Raw genomic sequence first — 23196 nt, 5'->3', positions numbered from 1 at the left:
ACAATGTCTTCCCTTATTGGTAGATATGACGAGAGTAGAGATGAGTGAATGGATTTGCAGGACTCTGGTCCAACAGTCCGGTCAGTATTCCACGGCCGCAGGACCGGAGCCCCGTGAACCGGCATCTCCGGCTCCTCTTTTGATGTCGATGTCATAGTTGTGGTGTGAGGCACAAATGACATCACGCCTGGCCGGCTAATCAAAAGAGGAGCCAGGGATGCCGGCATGTAAGAGGCGGTTAGCAAGGCTCCCATCCAACAGCCACAGACTACTAACCTGCTCTCTTAGACCAAGGTCCTGCAAATTTAGTTGCGCATCTCTAGACAAGATGCATGAATCAATGCAAAATCCCAACAATACTATGGAGCCTTTTGGGTACCTTCAAGATAATGAGCCGCTGTACAACTGCAACCCCCAGGAGAAGACCCCTGGGCAAGAACACTACATGGGCTCTTTGCAGTCTAATAACGTACTGTGAAATAAGCTGCTTGCATCTTTGGATGTGAATGTGGGTCCCCTTACCTCTGTTGCACCAATGGTATATCCCCCCCTGGAAACTCCTATAAGCTGCGTCTCTGGGTATGACAGTCTATTAGCAGGAGAACTCATGAAGTCTGTCTATGAATGTATATATATGTATTTCTCCCAGAAAATTATTACAATTACACGTTTTGTTGTTCACATGTTTATTTCATTTGTGTATATTGGAACAACACAAAAAGAAGATATTAGTCAACAATTTTGGTTCTCAAGTCCTCAGACAGTTCTCTTCTCCTCTTTCTGTTCTCCCTGCTTAGTGTGGCACGTAACAACGCAAAGACTGAGTCAACTTTTCCCCTTTGTATCAGGTTTCAGGTGTGATTTTCATATTGCCCGCACCTTTTACTTGCCACAGGTGACTTTGAACGAGCATCACATGCTTGAAACAAAATTGTTTACCCACAATTTTGGAAAGATGCCAACAATTTTGTCCGACCCATTTATGGGGTTTTGTGTGAAATTATATCCAATTTGCCTTTTTTTGTGTTGTTCCAATACATACAAAGGAAATAAACATGTGTATAACAGAAAATACACATGCAATTTTTTATGGAAAAATACTTCATTTTCTGGAACAACTTCAAGGGTGCCAACACTTCCGGCCATGACTGTTTATAGTGAAGCAACCTTGATCAGTAAAGGAGCTTATGCCGTACCTCCGGGCCACTGCCGATAGCTTCATGCACTTCACTTGTCCAGAACATGAGACACACAGAGCACGACCTGTCCCGGCCATTCCCTCACCCAGTCTTTTCTTGCAGTCGCAGGGTATGCCTTTTAAAAAACAAAGTTAAATTACGTTGACAGAAGCATTTAAGAGAGGGACAACCTTACTAGTATTATCTAGCAAATTCATTTCTACCGATTGCAGGTAGAAGATCTGCTACCTGGCTCTATTGCAAGAGATACATCATCCACAAATCATTCACTGCCGCCAAATAATCTTATACAAATATAAAAGAACTAGATGGTGGCCCGATTCTAATGCATCGGGTATTCTAGAATAGGTATGCGGCCGACCGGGTGCAATCAGCAGAGCTGTGTTTAAATTTGGCGCCAAAATCGCTGATTGGTCGCGTTCGGCAACCGCGACCAATCAGCAAAGCGGTGTTTAAATTTGGCGGCTATATCGATGATTGGTCGCGGGCGGCGGCCGCGACCAATCAGCGAACCGTGTTAGTGAGGACTGGAGAGCGTGTTTAAATTTGGCACCAAAATCGCTGATTAGTCGCGACCAATCAGCCGAGCGGTGTTTAAATTTGGCGCCAATACTGCTGACTGGTCATGGCCGCCGACCGCGACCAATCAGCAGAGCGATGCAGAGCGGGGTTTAAATTCGGCGCCAAAATCACAGATTGGTCGCCGGCCGCGACCAAACAGCAGAGCATTCTTTAAATTTGGCGCCAAAATCGCTGATTGGTCGAGGCCGGCGACAGCGAACAATCAGCAGAGCGTTGTTTAAATTTGGCGCCAATCTCGCTGATTGGTCGCGGATGGCGGCCGCGACCAATCAGCAGAGCGGCGTTTAAATTTGGCGCCAATCTCGCTGATTGGTCGCGGCTGGCGGCCGCGACCAATCAGCAGTGCGGTGTTTAAATTTGGCACCAAAATCGCTGATGAGTCTTTGCCGGCGACCGCGACCAATCAGCACAGCGGGGTTTACATTTGGCCCCAATGCTGCTGATTGGTCTCGGCCGGCGACCGTGACCAATCAGCAGAGCGTTGTTTAAATTTGGCACCAAAAACGCAGATTGGTCGCGGCCGGTGGTTGCGACCAATCAGCAGAGTGAGGTTTAAATTTGGCGCCAATACTGCTGACTGGTCACGGCCGATAACCGCGACCAATCAGCAGAGCGTTGTTTAAATTTTGCGCCAATACTGCTGATTGATCTCGGCCAGCGACCGCGATCAATCAGCAGAGCGTTGCTTAAATTTGGCGCCAATCTCGTTGATTGGACGCGTCCGGCGTCCGCGTCCAATCAGCACAGCAGTGTTTAAATGTGGCGGCAAGATCGGTGAATGGTCGCGGCCGCTATTTAAATGTGGCGCCCAAATCGGTGATTGGTTGCGGGCAGCGGACGCGACCAATCAGCAGAGCGGTGTTTAACTTTAGCGCCAAGATCACTGATTGGTCGGGTGTGGAGAGCGCGACCAATCAGCGAATCGTATTGGTGAGGAGCGGGGAGCGGAATCGCATTAGAGAGGACAGGGGAGCGCCCCTGCCTGTGCGGCTACTTCCGCTGCGAGAACCCGGGACATGAGCGGGCGCTCGGAGCAGAAGTATCCTGACCCGCAGCGCCGCTCCCCGGTCCTCCCTTCACACCCTAGCCGCTGATGTCCCCACAGTATCCGCAGGGTGTTACAAAGGTCCGGACATTTGTGTTCAAAATCGCTGATTGGTCGCTGGCGCTGCCCGCGACCAATCACCGATTTGGGCGCCAATTTTAAATATCGGCCGCGACCAATCACCGATCTTGGCTCCACATTTAAACACCGCTGTGCTGATTGGTCGCCGACGCTGGGCGCAACCAATCACCGATTTTGGCGCCACATTTAAATTTAAATAGCGGCCGCGACCAATTGGATGTCAGCGCCGCTCCCCGGTCCTCCCTTCACACCCTAGCCGCATGGATGTCAGCGCCGCTGCCTGTGCGGATAGTTCCGCTGCAAGAACCCGGGACATGAGCGGGCGCTCGCAGCAGAAGTATCCGGACTCGCAGCGCCGCTCCCCGGTCCTCCCTTCACACCCTAGCCACTGATGTCCCCACAGTATCCGCATAGTGTTACAAAGGTCAGGACATCTGTGTTAAAAATCGCTGATTGGTCGCTGGCGCTGGCCGCGACCAATCACCGATCTTGGCGGCAAATTCAAACACCGCTGTGCTGATTGGTCGCCGACGCTGTGCGCGACCAATCACCAATTTTGGAGGCACATTTAAATAGCGTCCGCGACCAATCAGTACAGCGGTGTTTAAATGTTGAGCCAAGATCGGTGATTGGTCGCGGCCGATATTTAAATTTGGCGCCTAAATCGGTGATTGGTCGGCGGCAGCGTCAGCGACCAATCAGCGATTTTTAACACAAATGTCCGGACCTTTGTAACACCATGCGGATACTGTGGGGACATCAGCGGCTAGGGTGTGAAGGGAGGATCGGGGAGCGGCGCTGCGGGTCGGGATACTTCTGCTGCGAGCGCCCGCTCATGTCCCGGGTTCTCGGAGCGGAAGTATCCGCACAGGCAGCGGCGCTGACATCCATGCGGCTAGGGCGTGAAGGGAGCACCGGGGAGCGGCGCTGACATCCAATTGGTCGCGGCCGCTATTTAAATGTGCCGCACAAATCGGTGATTGGTCGCCGACTTGGCCCGCAACCAATCACTGATCTTGCGGCCAAAGTTAAACACTACGGTGCTAATTGGTCGCGGACGCTGACAGCGACCAATCACCGATTTGGGCGCCACATTCAAATATCGGCCGCGACCAATCACCGATCTTGGCTCCACATTTAAACACCGCTGTGCTGATTGGTCGCCGACGCTGGGCGCGACCAATCACCGATTTTGGTGCCACATTTAAATAGCGTCCGCGACCAATCCGCACAGTGGTGTTTAAATGTGGAGCCAAGATCGGTGATTGGTCGCGGCCGATATTTGAATGTGGCGCCCAAATCGGTGATTGGTCGCTGTCAGCGGCCGCGACCAATCAGCACCGTAGTGTTTAACTTTTGCGGCAAGATCCGTGATTGGTTGTGGGCCAAGACCGCGACCAATCACCGATTTGTGCGGCACTTTTAAATAGCGTCCGCGACCAATTGGATGTCAGCGCCGCTCCCCGTTCCTCCCTTCACACCCTAGCCGCATGGATGTCAGCGGCGCTGCCTGTGCGGATACTTCCGCTCCGAGAACCCGGGACATGAGCGGGCGCTCGGAGCAGAAGTATCCCGACCCGCAGCGCCGCTCCCCGGTCCTCCCTTCACACCCTAGCCGCTGATGTCCCCACAGTATCCGCATGGTGTTACAAAGGTCCGGACATTTGTGTTAAAAATCGCTGATTGGTCGCTGGCGCTGCCCGCGACCAATGACCGATTTGGGCGCCAAATTTAAATATCGGCCGCGACCAATCACCGATCTTGGCTCCACATTTAAACACCGCTGTGCTGATTGGTCGCGGCTGATATTTAAATTTGGCGCCCAAATCGGTGATTGGTCGCGGGCAGCGCCCGCGACCAATCAGCGATTTTTAACACAAATGTCCGGACCTTTGTAAGACCATGCGGATGCTGTGGGGACATCAGCGGCTAGGGTGTGAAGGGAGGACCGGGGAGCGGCGCTGCGAGTCCAGATACTTCTGCTGCGAGCGCCCGCTCATGTCCCGGGTTTTCGGAGCGGAAGTATCCGCACAGGCAGCGCCGCTGACATCCATGCGGTTAGGGTGTGAAGGGAGGACCGGGGAGCGGCGCTGACATCCATGCGGCTAGGGTGTGAAGGGAGGACCGAGGAGTGGCGCTGACATCCAATTGGTCACGGACGCTATTTAAAAGTGCCGCACAAATCGGTGATTGGTCGCTGTCTTGGCCCGCGACCAATGACTGATCTTGGCGCCAAAGTTAAACACTATTGTGCTGATTGGTCGCGGACGCTGACCGCGACCAATCACCGATTTGGGCGCCAAATTGAAATATCGGCCGCGACCAATCACCGATTTTGGCGCCAAATTTAAATATCGGCCGCGACCAATCACCACAGCGGTGTTTAAATGTGGAGCCAAGATCGGTGATTGGTCGCGGGCAGCGTCGGCGACCAATCAGCACAGCGGTGTTTAAGTTTTGCGCTAAGATCAGTGATTGGTCGGGTCCGAAGACCGCGATCAATCATCGAATCGTCTTGGTGAGGACCGGGGAGCGGCGCTGCCTGTGCGGCTACTTCCGCTGCGAGAACCCGGGACATAGCGGGCGCTCACAGCAGAAGTATCCCGACCCGCAGCGCCGCTCCCCGGTCCTCCCTTCCGCATGGAGGTCAGCGACGCCGGCGGTCCTTCCGCTGCTACCGGCTGCATCTCCATCCCGCAGATGGGTCCGTCGGTCGGGTTCCTTCTGCTGTTGCCGGCCGGGAGATGAGCGCCTTGCGCCGGTCATCTCCCGGCTGCATCGCCGCTCAGCTCCGTCCCGCAGATGAGCCGCTAACGGCCGCCATCTTTTTTTAGAAATCCCCCGGCGCTGATTGGCCGCTGCCGGACCAATGAGCGACGCGGGATTTCCTGGACAGACAGACACACAGACAGACGGGATAAGACGATTATATATATAGACTAGATTAGTTCCAATTAATGCTTTTGGTCTGTAGGTAGATCCGTACCATTCGTAACCGAGCAATAACATCATGCACGCTCCTTAACATGACATCTTCCCCTTGGATGAGCCACTTCTCCACGGCCCCCCGAGCCTCGGAGGTGGAGATGGTCTGGATGAGCTCTACGCGTTCCCCCTCGGTGCTGTACATGGCTTTGATGTCCAGGTTAGGAAGGAACTCCAGCTTTGCGATGCCTTCAAAGCCCTTCTTTAGATGTGGTTGGACCCGCAGAGGGTCTTTAGTCTCAGAGAGAATTTCTAGCATTTCATCGTTGGACAGGAAGAAAAAGCTAAAGCGAAAATGCACAATATGATAAAGATGTCATTAAAGTATTGGGTCAGGCGCCATTTGTATTAGTGTCTATGTGAGAAAATAGAAAAGCAAAGCTTTAAAGTAAAGATTCAGTCCCCATACACATTGGATTAAAATAGTTTAAACCTGACGATTGCAGCAGGACCGGCCTACCCACTGATGTGTATGGGGGTCTCCTGACTCTCCCCCGATAGAGGATGTCAGGGCCAGAAGGATAGGGCAGATGGGATTTCAATACCCGGTCTTTTGGTTCTCAGGGGAGATAACCCGCTGCCGGAGGTGTCCAGTACCGACTTTCTCCTCTCTCCCCATTAAATCAGCAGAATAGGTGGGAGTCAGGAGAAATAGCCAAATAACCATTCAGACCACGGGTATCTCATATGTCATGCGTATGGTTAGCTTAAAGGGGCTATCCAGCTTTGGGAACTTTTTTTTATTTAACTGAAATGTGTATTCCCATCTCCAGGATTCTACCCCAATATGTAGTATGCGTAATAATAATAATATTAGCAAATACCTCCAATTAGAAGTTTAGTATAGTTCTTCTGATTTGTTTTGTCGCTTACCCCATGTGCAGGGCATTGCAGTAGCTTAGGTTACGACCACTAGCAAATAACTGTCACTATATGAGTGGTCGTAACCATGGATACCGAAGCTACTGCAATGCCTTGCACATGGGGAAAGCGACATAGTGAATCAGAAGAACTATACTACACTTCTAATTGGAGGTATTTGCTAATATTATTATTATTACTACGCCTACTACATATTGGGATAGGATCTTGGAGATGGGAATACCCATTTAATTGCGAGTATTTGCGACAATTCAGTTTCATTAAAAATGTTGCACCGTTAGGCTTTTTGTTTCCTGCACATTCAGCTTTGATGTGATCTGTGGTCATAAATCGGCTAAGAGGAGCTGAAAAAAGACAGATTAAAAATAAGTCCTATAGCCAGCGCAACACAGAGCCAATAGAAGGCAAACAGTGCAAAATTATTAATGAAATCCAATTACAAAAATGATTTCAATGCGTTTAAATAAGAAAAAAAAATATTTAAGGAATATATACAATCATTGCAACAAGTGAAAGGACTATACGGTGGGAAAAAAGCCTCTTCTTCTCCAGATAGGCATTCAGCCCTTTCATGATTTTATCCAGAAGCACATTGCTGTCCTGAAGTTTCTCCAGAAGTCCGGTCAGAGAAGTGGCGCTTAAAACCTAAAACAAAGTAGATAGCCCATAAGTAAGATTCCATTATATAGTTATAGAGACTGAAAAAAGGTCACATTCATTGACTATTGTGCCAATAGTTTATATTAAAAGAAAAATTAGAACCTATTTGGATAGAAAATAGAAGATGCGGGAGGCTGGAGTCCAGGCAGTGCGGAGCCCCATAACCCGGGATCCTTGTGATGGAAGCATCAGGACACGGACTCTTGGAAAACATCAATCCTGGATGCAAGATGACCGTGCTTTCTTGTATCAGTCCACCATGAAGCATCCATTTACCTTCGGGTCTTTAACGCAATGTTTCATGATCTCTCTCCAGTTTCTGTCCACAGTCTGGAATAAGCGTCCTTCTTCAGGCATTTGCTGCATGATGTCCTCAGAAGAGAAGATTAAAGCCACTGGGTCGGCACCTTCAGCCATTCATCAATGGTTTCCTGGATCCTTATCAGTCGTTCCTCCCATTGCTTAAAGGAGGAGAGCAAAAAGTTAATTACACATAAAATGAAAAGGATAGAAAAAAAATGCTATAATTTTAGAAGATAAATTATCAATGGATATGAATTCTGAATTGTTGGACATTTGTAGGGAAAGTTTGGCGAGACTCCTTGATACCATCCCCTTTACATGTAAGCTGGAGCCGCATGTAACTTTAGCCTCGGAGATCCTAATGAAACCTTAGCTTCTGCTAATAAGCAAGTGAAGATTTTAAGCTGAGTGACAACATTTACTGTGGGTGGGAAATCCTTAATCCCTTCAGGACCGGGTAATTTTTTGTTTTGCATTTTTTCCTTCCCTTCTTCAAAAAGCCATACATTTTTTAATTTTTCCATTGATATAGCTGCAAGAGGCTATGTAATGTGCTGTAGCTTAACCCCTTCCCAACATATGACATACTGTTAAGCCATATGCCATGTTCCTGCAGATGTGCAAAATTTGGACCTGGGCCCCCACCAGCATGTTGGTCAGATGTATGGGCCCTTGTAGCATTCTAGATCCGATAATGATGCGCGTGTTCGTCCCTGCCTTGGATGTTTCCCATTGTAGCCCCATCCTATAATAATGTCTCTCATTCTAGGCCCCTTCCTGGTATAATGTTCCCCATCCTGCGCCCCTTCCTGTTATAATATCCCCGATCCTGGGCCTCTTCCTGTTATAATATCCACCTTCTGTGTATAATACCCCCCATCCTGAGCCCCTTTCAGCAATAACGTCCCAATCCTGGGCTCCTTCCTGGTATAATGTCCTTGGTCCTGGGCCTCTTACTGTAATAATGTCCCCCATCCTGGCCCCTTCCTGTAACAATGTCCCCAATCCTGGTACAATGTCCCCCATCCTATAACAATGTCCTCCATCCTGGTATCCTGTCCCCCATCCTAGGCCCCATTCTGGTATAATGACCTCCATCCTTGTGCCCTTCCTGGTGTAATGTCCTTCATCCTGGCCCATGTCATGGTATAATGACCCCCATTCTGGTATAATGCTCCCTATCCTGGGCCCTTTCCTTGTATAATGTTCCCCATCCTGGGCCCCTTCTTTATATAATGCTCCCCATCCTGGGCCCCTTCCTTGTCTAATTCTCCCCACCCTGAGCCCCTTCCTTGTATAATGCTCCCCATCCTTGGCCCTTTCCTGGTATAATGTTCTGTCGTTCTTTTCTAATACATTAAATAAACAAAAATAAATGATTCTTCTTACCTTCCTGCGCTCCCACGACATGCGGCGTCTTCTTCTGTAGCTGATTTCAGTGTGCCGGTAGAGGCAGCGCATGACGTCACTTCCATGCGTCGCTCGTGACTGGCACGCCGACATCAGCTACTGGCCTTTGATTGGCTGGCGGCATGCATTGCAGCTCAGGGACCCGGCATGTCCCTGCGCAGCAATATACTTCAGCCGAATGTGCGTCCTCAGACTGTGGAAGTGCCATAAATATATGAGATGGGAATACCACTCTGCCACTGTGCGTTCCTTTATGCACTTTACCCTCCTTTTTGGCACTCTTTGTGGTAAGAGACTACCTTAAAAAATGTTTTATGTGACATGTATCTGATTATTTGTGGGCAGGAGCATTATTTAGATGGATACCTGATGCATATGGCAAGTGTAAATCCAATGACTATGGAATACTTCTGGATTACTTTTTGATATATTATTACACTCATTGGATTGTCTTGATATACTAACCTTATGCTATATTATCTATATTGCTCATGTCCCACTGTGACCATATGCGTGACCATATATGTATACTTTGTAACATATCTTGCTACATTGGTAATCTAATTAGTGTCTTTATACTATCCGTATTATGTCATTTCTCTTTTTACTATGTACGTTTTTTAACTTGATGGAATAAAAATTTATATTTTTTACGCCAATTAACTCTTTCTTCTCCTATGTACCCATGTGTTTCATGAGTTGGCTCAGTTTGGCAAATCTGGGATATATTTCCCCCCGGATATGCCAACTTTACCCCTATAGGGTCTATTTAGTTGTATCACTCTGAGTCTATGTCTGATCCAGAGATACAATAATGAACATGAATCCTTATATATCACGGATCTTGCAGCCGCCTTTACCTGCTTGGACATAAGTGTTACATAGTTACATAGTTTAAAAGGCCGAAAAAAGACAAGCGTCCATCCAGTTCAGCCTATTTCTTGTGCACTGCAGCTATTCCGCAGCGTTGATCCAGGGGAAGGCAAAAAAAAAACATGCGGTATAGGCCAATTTACATCATTGAGGAAAAATTCACTTCCCGACTCCAATCTGGCAGTCAGATTAAATCCCTGGATTTATTAACTATCACTAAGCATAAGATGTAATTTTATTGTTCTCAAGAAAGGCGTCCAGTCCTCTCTTGAACTCATTAAGTGAGTTGGACATCACCACTTCCTCTCCCAGAGAGTTCCAGAGTCTCACGGCTCTGACCGTAAAGAATCCCCTTCTATGCTGGTGCAGGAACCTCCTTTCCTCCAGACGCATAGTGTGCCCCCTCGTCTTTGTCACCATCCTTGGTATAAACAGGTCATGGGAGAGATCTCTGTACAGCCCCCTGATGTATTTATACATGTTTATGAGGTCTCCCCTAAGCCTTCTCTTTTACAACGTAAATAGGCCTAATTTTGACAACCTCTCTGGGTATTCTAGTCCCTCCATTCCCTTTATTACCTTAGTCGCCCTCCTTTGTACCCTCTCTAGCTCCAATATGTCTTTCCTGAGCACAGAACTGTGCACAATATTCTAAGTGCGGCCTTACCAGCGCTTTAAACAGAGGAAGAACAATGTTCTCATCATATGCCCCTATTCCTCTTCTGATGCATGCCATGACTCTATTTGCCTTCGCAGCTGCTGCCTGACACTGGGCACTCCAATTTAATTTGCTGTTAACCAAGACGCCCAGGTCCTTCTCCATGTCAGATTTCCCCAACGGTTTCCCATTTAATATGTATGGGTGACTGCTGTTTTTCTTTCCCATGTGCATGACCTTACATTTATCGGCATTGAACCCCATTTGCCATTTTTTGGCCCAACTCCCCAATTTATCTAAATCCTCCTGTAGCTATGCCCTATCCTCATCTGTATTAACTACGTTACAAAGTTTAGTATCATCTGCAAATATTGCTATTTTACTATGCAACCCTTCCACTAGATCATTAATAAGTATATTAAATAATATAGGGCCCAAGACAGACCCTTGAGGCACCCCGCTAGTCGAGACGCAGTTATAAAAGGAATCCAATTTGTCCGCATTAATCAGCTGCAGGGCATCTTGATTGGCAAATAGATTGATCACGTTGGGGTACCAAGTGTTCAGCAACTTTTCTTCTGTCTTGGCACAAGCCAAGGATACGCTGTTCCTCAGGGATTCACATTCTACAGGACCCCTGGACCCGACAAAGAATAAAGCACTTTATCATATTAAACCTGACAGGGCACACCTGTGAGGTGAAGACCATTTCCGGTGACTCCCTCTTGAAGCTCATCAAGAGAATGCCAAGAGTGTGCAAAGCAGTCATCAAAGCAAAAGGTGGCTACTTTGAAGAACCTAGAATATAAGACATATTTTCAGTTGTTTCACACTTTTTTGTTAAGTATATAATTCCACATGTGTTAATTCATAGTTTTGATGCCTTCAGTGTGAATGTACAATTTTCATAGTCATGAAAATACAGAAAAATCTTTAAATGAGAAGGTGTGTCCAAACTTTTGGTCTGTACTGTATATATCCACCCATATACAGTATACATATACACACATATACAGTATACATATATACACACCCATATACAGTATACATATATATACACACATATACAGTATACATATATATACACACATATACAGTATACATATATACACACCCATATACAGTATACATATATATACACACCCATATACAGTATACATATATACACACATATACAGTATACATATATATACACACTTATACAGTATACATATATACACACCCAGTATACAGTATATATATATATATACACACCCATATACTGTATATATATATATATATATACACACCCATATACAGTATACATATATACACACATATACAGTATACATATATACACACATATACAGTATACATATATACACACATATACACACATATACACACACATACCAGTATACATATATATATACACACGCCCATATACAGTATACAGTGCTGGCCAAAAGTATTGGCACCCCTGCAATTCTGTCAGATAATGCTCAATTTCTTCCTGAAAATGATTGCAATCATAAATTCTTTGGTATTATTCTCTTCATTTAATTTGTCTTCAATGAAAAAAACACAAAAAGAATTGTCCTAAAGCCAGATTGGATATAATTCCACACCAAACCTAAAAAAGGGGGTGGACAAAAGTATTGGCACCCTTTGAAAAATCATGTGATGCTTCTCTAATTCGTGTAATTAACAGCACATGTAACTTACCTGTGGCACCTAACAGGTGTTGGCAATAACTAAATCACACTTGCAGCCAGTTAACATGGATTAAAGTTGACTCAACCTCTGTCTTGTGTCCTTGTGTGTACCACATTGAGCATGGAGAAAAGAAAGAAGACCAAAGAACTGTCTGAGGACTTGAGAAACCAAATTGTGAGGAAGCATGAGCAATCTCAAGGCTACAAGTCCATCTCCAAAGACCTGAATGTTCCTGTGTCTTCCGTGCGCAGTGTCATCAAGAAGTGTAAAGCCCATGGCACTGTGGCTAACCTCCCTAGATGTGGACGGAAAAAAAAATTGACGAGAGATTTCAACGCAAGATTGTGCGGATGGTGGATAAAGAACCTCGACTAACATCCAAACAAGTTCAAGCTGCCCTGCAGTCCGAGGGTACAGCAGTGTCAACCCATACTATCCGTTGGCGTCTGAATGAAAAGGGACTGTATGGTAGGATACCCAGGAAGACCCCACTTCTTACCCCGAGACATAAAAAAGCCAGGCTGGAGTTTGCCAAAACTTACCTGAGAAAGCCTAAAACGTTTTGGAAGAATGTTCTCTGGTCAGATGAGACAAAAGTCGAGCTTTTTGGGAAAAAGCATCAACATAGAGTGTACAGGAAAAAAAAAGAGGCATTCAAAGAAAAGAACACGGTCCCTACAGTCAAACATGGCGGAGGTTCCCTGATGTTTTGGGGTTGCTTTGCTGCCTCTGGCACTGGACTGCTTGACCGTGTGCATGGCATTATGAAGTCTGAAGACTACCAACAAATTTTGCAGCATAATGTAGGGCCCAGTGTGAGAAAGCTGGGTTTCCCTCAGAGGTCATGGGTCTTCCAGCAGGACAATGACCCAAAACACACTTCCAAAAGCACTATAAAATGGTTTTAGAGAAAGCACTGGAGACTTCTAAGGTGGCCAGCAATGAGTCCAGACCTGAATCCCATAGAACACCTGTGGAGAGATCGCAAAATGGCAGTTTGGAGAAGGCTCCCTTCAAATATCAGGGACCTGGAGCAGTTTGAAGTGACCGCGGGCAAGGCCGCGCATTGGTATCTATGATCTGGCCCAGCAAGATCCCCACACACAGACTCTATCTTGACAACCGTATCTTTACTCGCATACATTTTTAACACAGCAAAGAAAAAAAAACAATAAATGACAACCGTAAATATGCACAGTAATAACGTGTACTGATAAGCTGACCCTCACTGTCCCTACTCACACGTTACCAGTCCTTTACTACAGAAGGATGTGTCCCCCGTCGCAGGCCTGTCTGTCTTTGCAGGAAGGCGTCCCAGCCGGAGAAAAAACAGGAACAGCAGAATTCGCGGAAACAAAGGAAGGGATACTTCGGCCTCTCGCCAGAGGTCCCGCTTACAGTCTCTCTGATCCGGATAGAAGCTCTGGTGGGTCCCCTTATGTAGTCCACACTCCAGTAGCAGGGAGTGTAACAGCTGAATCCTTCAGCAGTGCAGGAGCTGGGGAAGGCTCCGAGGATATGGTGTCAGATAGAAGAAATCACGTTGAGAGTCTCTCCTGCGCCACACACGAGGGCCTGCACACCGTCCTGGCTCTTTTCACAGACCACAGCAGACTCTGCGCGCGCTTTTTCCTGCTTCCCACTTTGGTCACGTGACTCTCTAGGGCGGGACACAGGAGGCTCAGTCTTTTTCTCTGTCATCACACCCTGCGCAGGTGCAACCTCTGGCCACAAGGTGGCAACATCATCCTGTGTAATCACTTCTGTAACAGGCTCTATATCAATTATCACAGAACAGCCAGAGACGGCCAGCTCACTACAAGTTTGCCAAAGAAGAATGGTCTACAATTCCAGCAGAGCATTGTAAGAAACTCATTGATGGTTACCGGAAGCGGTTGTTCGCAGTTATTTTGGCTAAAGGTTGTGCAACCAAGTATTAGGCTGAGGGTGCCAATACTTTTGTCTGGCCCATTTTTGGAGTTTTGTGTGAAATGATCAATGATTTGATTTTTGCTTCATTCTCTTTTGTGTTTTTTCCTTGCAAGCAAATTAAATGAAGATAATAATACCAAAGAATTTGTGATTGCAATCATTTTCAGGAAGAAACTGAGTATTATCTGACAGAATTGCAGGGGTGCCAATACTTTTGGCCACCACTGTACATATATATATACACACACATACAGCATACATATATACACCCATATACAGTGTAACATAACTGGCGGCGTCCTTGCATGGTGGTCCATCTCCCACTGTGCAAGAGGGCGCACTTGATCTCCTGTCCAGAATGTCTCTCTGGCTTCCCTCCATGCTGTCTGTTTGTGTCTGTTTCTGCTGCTTAAGGGCGGCGCCCGATCACTTCCTGCCTTTTGTACCTGCTGTGGGTCACACCCCTTGTGCGTCCTCAGCCTATTGCTGTCTGTCACTTGGTATATAGCTCAGCAGCTCCCTTCTATCCCTGCCTGAGCATAGTGTTTCCTTCAGTGTGTGCTTGCACTCTGAAGGTGCCAGGTCCCGTCTCTTGTCTCCTGCTTTTTGTATCAGTTCCCGTGTCTGAACTGAGTCCTGTATGTCTCCTGCTTTGCGGTATCAGCTCCCGTGTCTGAACTGTGTCCTGTATGTCTCCTGCTTTGCGGTATCAGCTCCCGTGTCTGAACTGAGTCCTGTATGTCTCCTGCTTTGCGGTATCAGCTCCCGTGTCTGAACTGAGTCCTGTATGTCTCCTGCTTTGCGGTATCAGCTCCCGTGTCTGAACTGTGTCCTGTATGTCTCCTGCTTTGCGGTATCAGCTCCCGTGTCTGAACTGAGTCCTGTATGTCTCCTGCTTTGCGGTATCAGCTCCCGTGTCTGAACTGAGTCCTGTATGTCTCCTGCTTTGCGGTATCAGCTCCCGTGTCTGAACTGACTCCTTTCTGTGTTCTCTTGTCTGTCCTGTCTGAACACGCTCCTAGCCTGTTCCTCTCGCCTTCTAGTGGCCGATTTCCTAGACCCGCTCCTGTGTCTGGTCTGTCCTGTCTGAACACGCTCCTTGCCTGTTCGTTCCGCCTCTCTGGGGGCCGTATTCCCAGACCCGCTCCTGTATCCCTCTGCAGTGTCGGTCTCCTCCGTACACTCAGTTCCAGTCTGAACTCTCTCCTGTCCTTTACCTGTTTTGCCTCTATGTCCGTTCCCTTCCTTTTTCTGCAGAGTCTGAACTCGTACCTAACTCCTGCTTGTTGTCTCTGCAAGTACTGTGTGAGTATCTGGCTCTGTCTTTCCCTTCCTGTCTGTTCCGTGTGAACAGAGCCCTGTCCTCCCTGCTCAGCCTTGTCTGCACTCTAGCTGTGCTTGCCTGTAACCCTCTGCCTGTATTGTTCCTGAGTCCCGGTGTGTACTGGGTCCTATCCCGCCTGTGTTCCTACCTGCTAGTGCCTCCCTGTCTGCACTCTAGCTGTGCTTGCCTTTACCCCCCTGCCTGCATACCCGCCTGCCTGCATACCAGTCGTGCCTGCCTATACCCACCAGTCTGTGTGCCAGCCTACCAGCCTGTTCCTGTATTCCCCTGTGTGGGTCAACAGCCGTGTCCGGGGTCTGTCCTGGAGTAGCACCTGGTCCCTCTGCTCGGTTCCTCCTTGGTGCACTGGCGTCGTATGCCGTCGTGCGACCCTGGTCGGATCGGGTGAATACTTAGTCACGCCCCTCCAGGCATTCACTCTCCGGCACGGTCCAGTGGAATCACTACCAATCACACGCACACGCCGCTTAGCCCGGGCGTGTGCATAACAGCATGCTCAGGCCATGGTTCCCGTTGAGCCCCACGGCCTTCGCTCTTTGAGAAGTTTTTCCAGCGAATACATGCATTAAAATAAATAAATAATTTTTTTTCCCCCTTTAGCTGAGTTCCAGGCGAATTACGCACCCGTCCAGATGGATCTATCAGCTCTCGTTCCTGCGGATCCGCCACGTTACTATGGGGATCCAAGACAGTGTCGTGCATTTGTGGAGCAATGCATGCTACACTTTAAGGCCTACCCTCTCTATTTTCCTTCCGATTGGGCTAAAGTGGCCTTTATGATTGACTACCTAGCGGGTGATGCCTTGAAATGGGTCACCCCCCTATGGGAAGCATGGGATCCTGTCATCCTTGACCTGCAGGCCTTCCTGGTGGCCTTTCGTATGGTCTTCGAGGACCCTAACTCTGAAGCCCCTGCTGAAGCTTCACTTCCCAATATCCCGGAGCAGCCCCGACGGGTAATGTGTGTGGGTAGCGCAATAGTCCTCCAGCCCAATGAGACTACTGCCCACCCAGAATCCTCACAGGGTGACTACGCTTTCCGGAATACTTCTCTCAACCTCAAGAGGCAGTCCAGACGTGCTAGACTTAGAGGCAAGCCGTCACGCCAGGGTCTGTCCTCCCTGAGACCTCCTGACCCCAACCTTGAAGTCCCTACTGAAGCTTCATCTCCCTGTATCCCGGAGAAACCCCAATGGGTAATGTGCGTGGGTAGTGCACCAGTTCTCCTGGCCGAAGAGACTTCTGCCCATCCAGACTCCACACAGGAGAACTTCCTGCACCCGGCATCAGATGCTTCTTTCTCTTTAACCGGTGTGCATGTCCAAGGATGCTCCAAAGCTGTGGTTACCTCAGAGTCTGTGCACCTCTACTACCTGGCGGAGGATCCCCTGTTGCCTCCTGAACCCTCCGGGATACCACTCGATGACAAATGGAGAGAGACTTCTCTACACCCGGTACTCAATACTTTGTCCGCTTCGTCCTGTGAGCCTGACAATGGGTACCCCAAAGTGGTAGTTACCTCCGAGTCTCTACACCCCTCCGACCAGGCGGAGGATCTCCAGTTGTCTCCTGAACCCTTCGGGGTGCTACCTGGTAGCGAAAGGACAGAGACTCTCCTATACTCTGTACCTGATACCTCGCTCGCTTCGTCCAGTGAGTCCAACTTAGTGTACTCCGAAGCAGAGGTTACTCCTGAGTCTCTACACCCCTCCGACCAGGCGGAGGACCTCCAGTTGTGTTCAGAATCCTTCGGGGTGCCACCTGGTGGTGAATGGACAGAGACTTTCCTATATCCTGGATCTGATACCTCGCTTGCTTCGTCCAGTGAGTCCGACCTAGTGTACTCTGAAGCAGAGGTTACCCGTGAGTCTCTACACCCCTCTGACCAGGCGGAGGACCGCCAGCTGTCTCCAGAACCCTTCGGGGTGCCACCTGGTGGTGAATGGACAGAGACTTTCCTATACTCGGTACCCGATACCTCGCCTGCTTCCTCCAGTGAGTCCGACCTAGTGTACTCTGAAGCAGTTGTTTTCTCTGAGCCTCTGCACTCTTCTGACCCGGCGGAGGACCTCCAGTTGTTTCCTGAATCCTCCGGGATACCACCAGATAACAAAGAGACAGTGACTTTTCCTCATTATGTACGTGATAACCCGTCTATTTCTTCCTGTGAGCTTGACAAGATGTACCTCGAAGCAGAGATTACCCTTAAGTCTCTGTCCCCCTCCAACCCAGTGAACGACTGGCCCTCGAATTCCCTGCGGAAGATTCTGGCAGGCCTGAAGAAGAGGGGGCGTAAGGGGGGAGGTACTGTAACATACCTGGCGGCGTCCTTGCATGGTGGTCCATCTCCCACTGTGCAAGAGGGCGCACTTGATCTCCTGTCCAGAATGTCTCTCTGGCTTCCCTCCATGCTGTCTGTTTGTGTCTGTTTCTGCTGCTTAAGGGCGGCGCCCGATCACTTCCTGCCTTTTGTACCTGCTGTGGGTCACACCCCTTGTGCGTCCTCAGCCTATTGCTGTCTGTCACTTGGTATATAGCTCAGCAGCTCCCTTCTATCCCTGCCTGAGCATAGTGTTTCCTTCAGTGTGTGCTTGCACTCTGAAGGTGCCAGGTCCCGTCTCTTGTCTCCTGCTTTTTGTATCAGTTCCCGTGTCTGAACTGAGTCCTGTATGTCTCCTGCTTTGCGGTATCAGCTCCCGTGTCTGAACTGTGTCCTGTATGTCTCCTGCTTTGCGGTATCAGCTCCCGTGTCTGAACTGAGTCCTGTATGTCTCCTGCTTTGCGGTATCAGCTCCCGTGTCTGAACTGAGTCCTGTATGTCTCCTGCTTTGCGGTATCAGCTCCCGTGTCTGAACTGTGTCCTGTATGTCTCCTGCTTTGCGGTATCAGCTCCCGTGTCTGAACTGAGTCCTGTATGTCTCCTGCTTTGCGGTATCAGCTCCCGTGTCTGAACTGAGTCCTGTATGTCTCCTGCTTTGCGGTATCAGCTCCCGTGTCTGAACTGACTCCTTTCTGTGTTCTCTTGTCTGTCCTGTCTGAACACGCTCCTAGCCTGTTCCTCTCGCCTTCTAGTGGCCGATTTCCTAGACCCGCTCCTGTGTCTGGTCTGTCCTGTCTGAACACGCTCCTTGCCTGTTCGTTCCGCCTCTCTGGGGGCCGTATTCCCAGACCCGCTCCTGTATCCCTCTGCAGTGTCGGTCTCCTCCGTACACTCAGTTCCAGTCTGAACTCTCTCCTGTCCTTTACCTGTTTTGCCTCTATGTCCGTTCCCTTCCTTTTTCTGCAGAGTCTGAACTCGTACCTAACTCCTGCTTGTTGTCTCTGCAAGTACTGTGTGAGTATCTGGCTCTGTCTTTCCCTTCCTGTCTGTTCCGTGTGAACAGAGCCCTGTCCTCCCTGCTCAGCCTTGTCTGCACTCTAGCTGTGCTTGCCTGTAACCCTCTGCCTGTATTGTTCCTGAGTCCCGGTGTGTACTGGGTCCTATCCCGCCTGTGTTCCTACCTGCTAGTGCCTCCCTGTCTGCACTCTAGCTGTGCTTGCCTTTACCCCCCTGCCTGCATACCCGCCTGCCTGCATACCAGTCGTGCCTGCCTATACCCACCAGTCTGTGTGCCAGCCTACCAGCCTGTTCCTGTATTCCCCTGTGTGGGTCAACAGCCGTGTCCGGGGTCTGTCCTGGAGTAGCACCTGGTCCCTCTGCTCGGTTCCTCCTTGGTGCACTGGCGTCGTATGCCGTCGTGCGACCCTGGTCGGATCGGGTGAATACTTAGTCACGCCCCTCCAGGCATTCACTCTCCGGCACGGTCCAGTGGAATCACTACCAATCACACGCACACGCCGCTTAGCCCGGGCGTGTGCATAACAGCATGCTCAGGCCATGGTTCCCGTTGAGCCCCACGGCCTTCGCTCTTTGAGAAGTTTTTCCAGCGAATACATGCATTAAAATAAATAAATAATTTTTTTTCCCCCTTTAGCTGAGTTCCAGGCGAATTACGCACCCGTCCAGATGGATCTATCAGCTCTCGTTCCTGCGGATCCGCCACGTTACTATGGGGATCCAAGACAGTGTCGTGCATTTGTGGAGCAATGCATGCTACACTTTAAGGCCTACCCTCTCTATTTTCCTTCCGATTGGGCTAAAGTGGCCTTTATGATTGACTACCTAGCGGGTGATGCCTTGAAATGGGTCACCCCCCTATGGGAAGCATGGGATCCTGTCATCCTTGACCTGCAGGCCTTCCTGGTGGCCTTTCGTATGGTCTTCGAGGACCCTAACTCTGAAGCCCCTGCTGAAGCTTCACTTCCCAATATCCCGGAGCAGCCCCGACGGGTAATGTGTGTGGGTAGCGCAATAGTCCTCCAGCCCAATGAGACTACTGCCCACCCAGAATCCTCACAGGGTGACTACGCTTTCCGGAATACTTCTCTCAACCTCAAGAGGCAGTCCAGACGTGCTAGACTTAGAGGCAAGCCGTCACGCCAGGGTCTGTCCTCCCTGAGACCTCCTGACCCCAACCTTGAAGTCCCTACTGAAGCTTCATCTCCCTGTATCCCGGAGAAACCCCAATGGGTAATGTGCGTGGGTAGTGCACCAGTTCTCCTGGCCGAAGAGACTTCTGCCCATCCAGACTCCACACAGGAGAACTTCCTGCACCCGGCATCAGATGCTTCTTTCTCTTTAACCGGTGTGCATGTCCAAGGATGCTCCAAAGCTGTGGTTACCTCAGAGTCTGTGCACCTCTACTACCTGGCGGAGGATCCCCTGTTGCCTCCTGAACCCTCCGGGATACCACTCGATGACAAATGGAGAGAGACTTCTCTACACCCGGTACTCAATACTTTGTCCGCTTCGTCCTGTGAGCCTGACAATGGGTACCCCAAAGTGGTAGTTACCTCCGAGTCTCTACACCCCTCCGACCAGGCGGAGGATCTCCAGTTGTCTCCTGAACCCTTCGGGGTGCTACCTGGTAGCGAAAGGACAGAGACTCTCCTATACTCTGTACCTGATACCTCGCTCGCTTCGTCCAGTGAGTCCAACTTAGTGTACTCCGAAGCAGAGGTTACTCCTGAGTCTCTACACCCCTCCGACCAGGCGGAGGACCTCCAGTTGTGTTCAGAATCCTTCGGGGTGCCACCTGGTGGTGAATGGACAGAGACTTTCCTATATCCTGGATCTGATACCTCGCTTGCTTCGTCCAGTGAGTCCGACCTAGTGTACTCTGAAGCAGAGGTTACCCGTGAGTCTCTACACCCCTCTGACCAGGCGGAGGACCGCCAGCTGTCTCCAGAACCCTTCGGGGTGCCACCTGGTGGTGAATGGACAGAGACTTTCCTATACTCGGTACCCGATACCTCGCCTGCTTCCTCCAGTGAGTCCGACCTAGTGTACTCTGAAGCAGTTGTTTTCTCTGAGCCTCTGCACTCTTCTGACCCGGCGGAGGACCTCCAGTTGTTTCCTGAATCCTCCGGGATACCACCAGATAACAAAGAGACAGTGACTTTTCCTCATTATGTACGTGATAACCCGTCTATTTCTTCCTGTGAGCTTGACAAGATGTACCTCGAAGCAGAGATTACCCTTAAGTCTCTGTCCCCCTCCAACCCAGTGAACGACTGGCCCTCGAATTCCCTGCGGAAGATTCTGGCAGGCCTGAAGAAGAGGGGGCGTAAGGGGGGAGGTACTGTAACATACCTGGCGGCGTCCTTGCATGGTGGTCCATCTCCCACTGTGCAAGAGGGCGCACTTGATCTCCTGTCCAGAATGTCTCTCTGGCTTCCCTCCATGCTGTCTGTTTGTGTCTGTTTCTGCTGCTTAAGGGCGGCGCCCGATCACTTCCTGCCTTTTGTACCTGCTGTGGGTCACACCCCTTGTGCGTCCTCAGCCTATTGCTGTCTGTCACTTGGTATATAGCTCAGCAGCTCCCTTCTATCCCTGCCTGAGCATAGTGTTTCCTTCAGTGTGTGCTTGCACTCTGAAGGTGCCAGGTCCCGTCTCTTGTCTCCTGCTTTTTGTATCAGTTCCCGTGTCTGAACTGAGTCCTGTATGTCTCCTGCTTTGCGGTATCAGCTCCCGTGTCTGAACTGTGTCCTGTATGTCTCCTGCTTTGCGGTATCAGCTCCCGTGTCTGAACTGAGTCCTGTATGTCTCCTGCTTTGCGGTATCAGCTCCCGTGTCTGAACTGAGTCCTGTATGTCTCCTGCTTTGCGGTATCAGCTCCCGTGTCTGAACTGTGTCCTGTATGTCTCCTGCTTTGCGGTATCAGCTCCCGTGTCTGAACTGAGTCCTGTATGTCTCCTGCTTTGCGGTATCAGCTCCCGTGTCTGAACTGAGTCCTGTATGTCTCCTGCTTTGCGGTATCAGCTCCCGTGTCTGAACTGACTCCTTTCTGTGTTCTCTTGTCTGTCCTGTCTGAACACGCTCCTAGCCTGTTCCTCTCGCCTTCTAGTGGCCGATTTCCTAGACCCGCTCCTGTGTCTGGTCTGTCCTGTCTGAACACGCTCCTTGCCTGTTCGTTCCGCCTCTCTGGGGGCCGTATTCCCAGACCCGCTCCTGTATCCCTCTGCAGTGTCGGTCTCCTCCGTACACTCAGTTCCAGTCTGAACTCTCTCCTGTCCTTTACCTGTTTTGCCTCTATGTCCATTCCCTTCCTTTTTCTGCAGAGTCTGAACTCGTACCTAACTCCTGCTTGTTGTCTCTGCAAGTACTGTGTGAGTATCTGGCTCTGTCTTTCCCTTCCTGTCTGTTCCGTGTGAACAGAGCCCTGTCCTCCCTGCTCAGCCTTGTCTGCACTCTAGCTGTGCTTGCCTGTAACCCTCTGCCTGTATTGTTCCTGAGTCCCGGTGTGTACTGGGTCCTATCCCGCCTGTGTTCCTACCTGCTAGTGCCTCCCTGTCTGCACTCTAGCTGTGCTTGCCTTTACCCCCCTGCCTGCATACCCGCCTGCCTGCATACCAGTCGTGCCTGCCTATACCCACCAGTCTGTGTGCCAGCCTACCAGCCTGTTCCTGTATTCCCCTGTGTGGGTCAACAGCCGTGTCCGGGGTCTGTCCTGGAGTAGCACCTGGTCCCTCTGCTCGGTTCCTCCTTGGTGCACTGGCGTCGTATGCCGTCGTGCGACCCTGGTCGGATCGGGTGAATACTTAGTCACGCCCCTCCAGGCATTCACTCTCCGGCACGGTCCAGTGGAATCACTACCAATCACACGCACACGCCGCTTAGCCCGGGCGTGTGCATAACATACAGTATACATATACACACATCTACAGTATACATATATATACACCTATATACAGTATACATATATACACACCCATATACAGTATACATATATACACAGTATAGATATACACACACATATACAGTATACATATATATACACACACATACAGTATACATATATACACACCCATATACAGTATACATATACACACCCATATACAGTATACATATATACACACCCATATACAGTATACATATATATATACATACAGTATGCATATACACATATACAGTATACATATATATATATACATACATACATATAGA

The 23196-nt window shown here is 49.4% G+C and overlaps 1 protein-coding gene across 1 annotated transcript in view; it reads right to left on the bottom strand.

Annotated features, from left to right (window-relative positions):
- The window catches only part of LOC141234835 (dynein axonemal heavy chain 12-like), a 54613-nt gene that overhangs the window by 27551 nt on the left and 3866 nt on the right, over positions 1-23196 (bottom strand). The window contains 6 exon segments of the mRNA XM_073668050.1: positions 1227-1245; positions 1247-1314; positions 5894-6177; positions 7299-7419; positions 7711-7823; positions 7826-7895. Of these exon segments, the coding sequence (XP_073524151.1) occupies positions 1227-1245; positions 1247-1314; positions 5894-6177; positions 7299-7419; positions 7711-7823; positions 7826-7895 (675 nt within the window).

This window comes from Phyllobates terribilis, unplaced genomic scaffold (genome assembly GCF_046119375.1).
Source record: "Phyllobates terribilis strain yellow unplaced genomic scaffold, ASM4611937v1 Scaffold_649__1_contigs__length_881610, whole genome shotgun sequence".
NCBI classification, from domain to species: domain Eukaryota; kingdom Metazoa; phylum Chordata; class Amphibia; order Anura; family Dendrobatidae; genus Phyllobates; species Phyllobates terribilis.
Note: the sequence above shows the minus strand (reverse complement) of the source record. Positions and strands in the feature narration are given on the sequence as shown.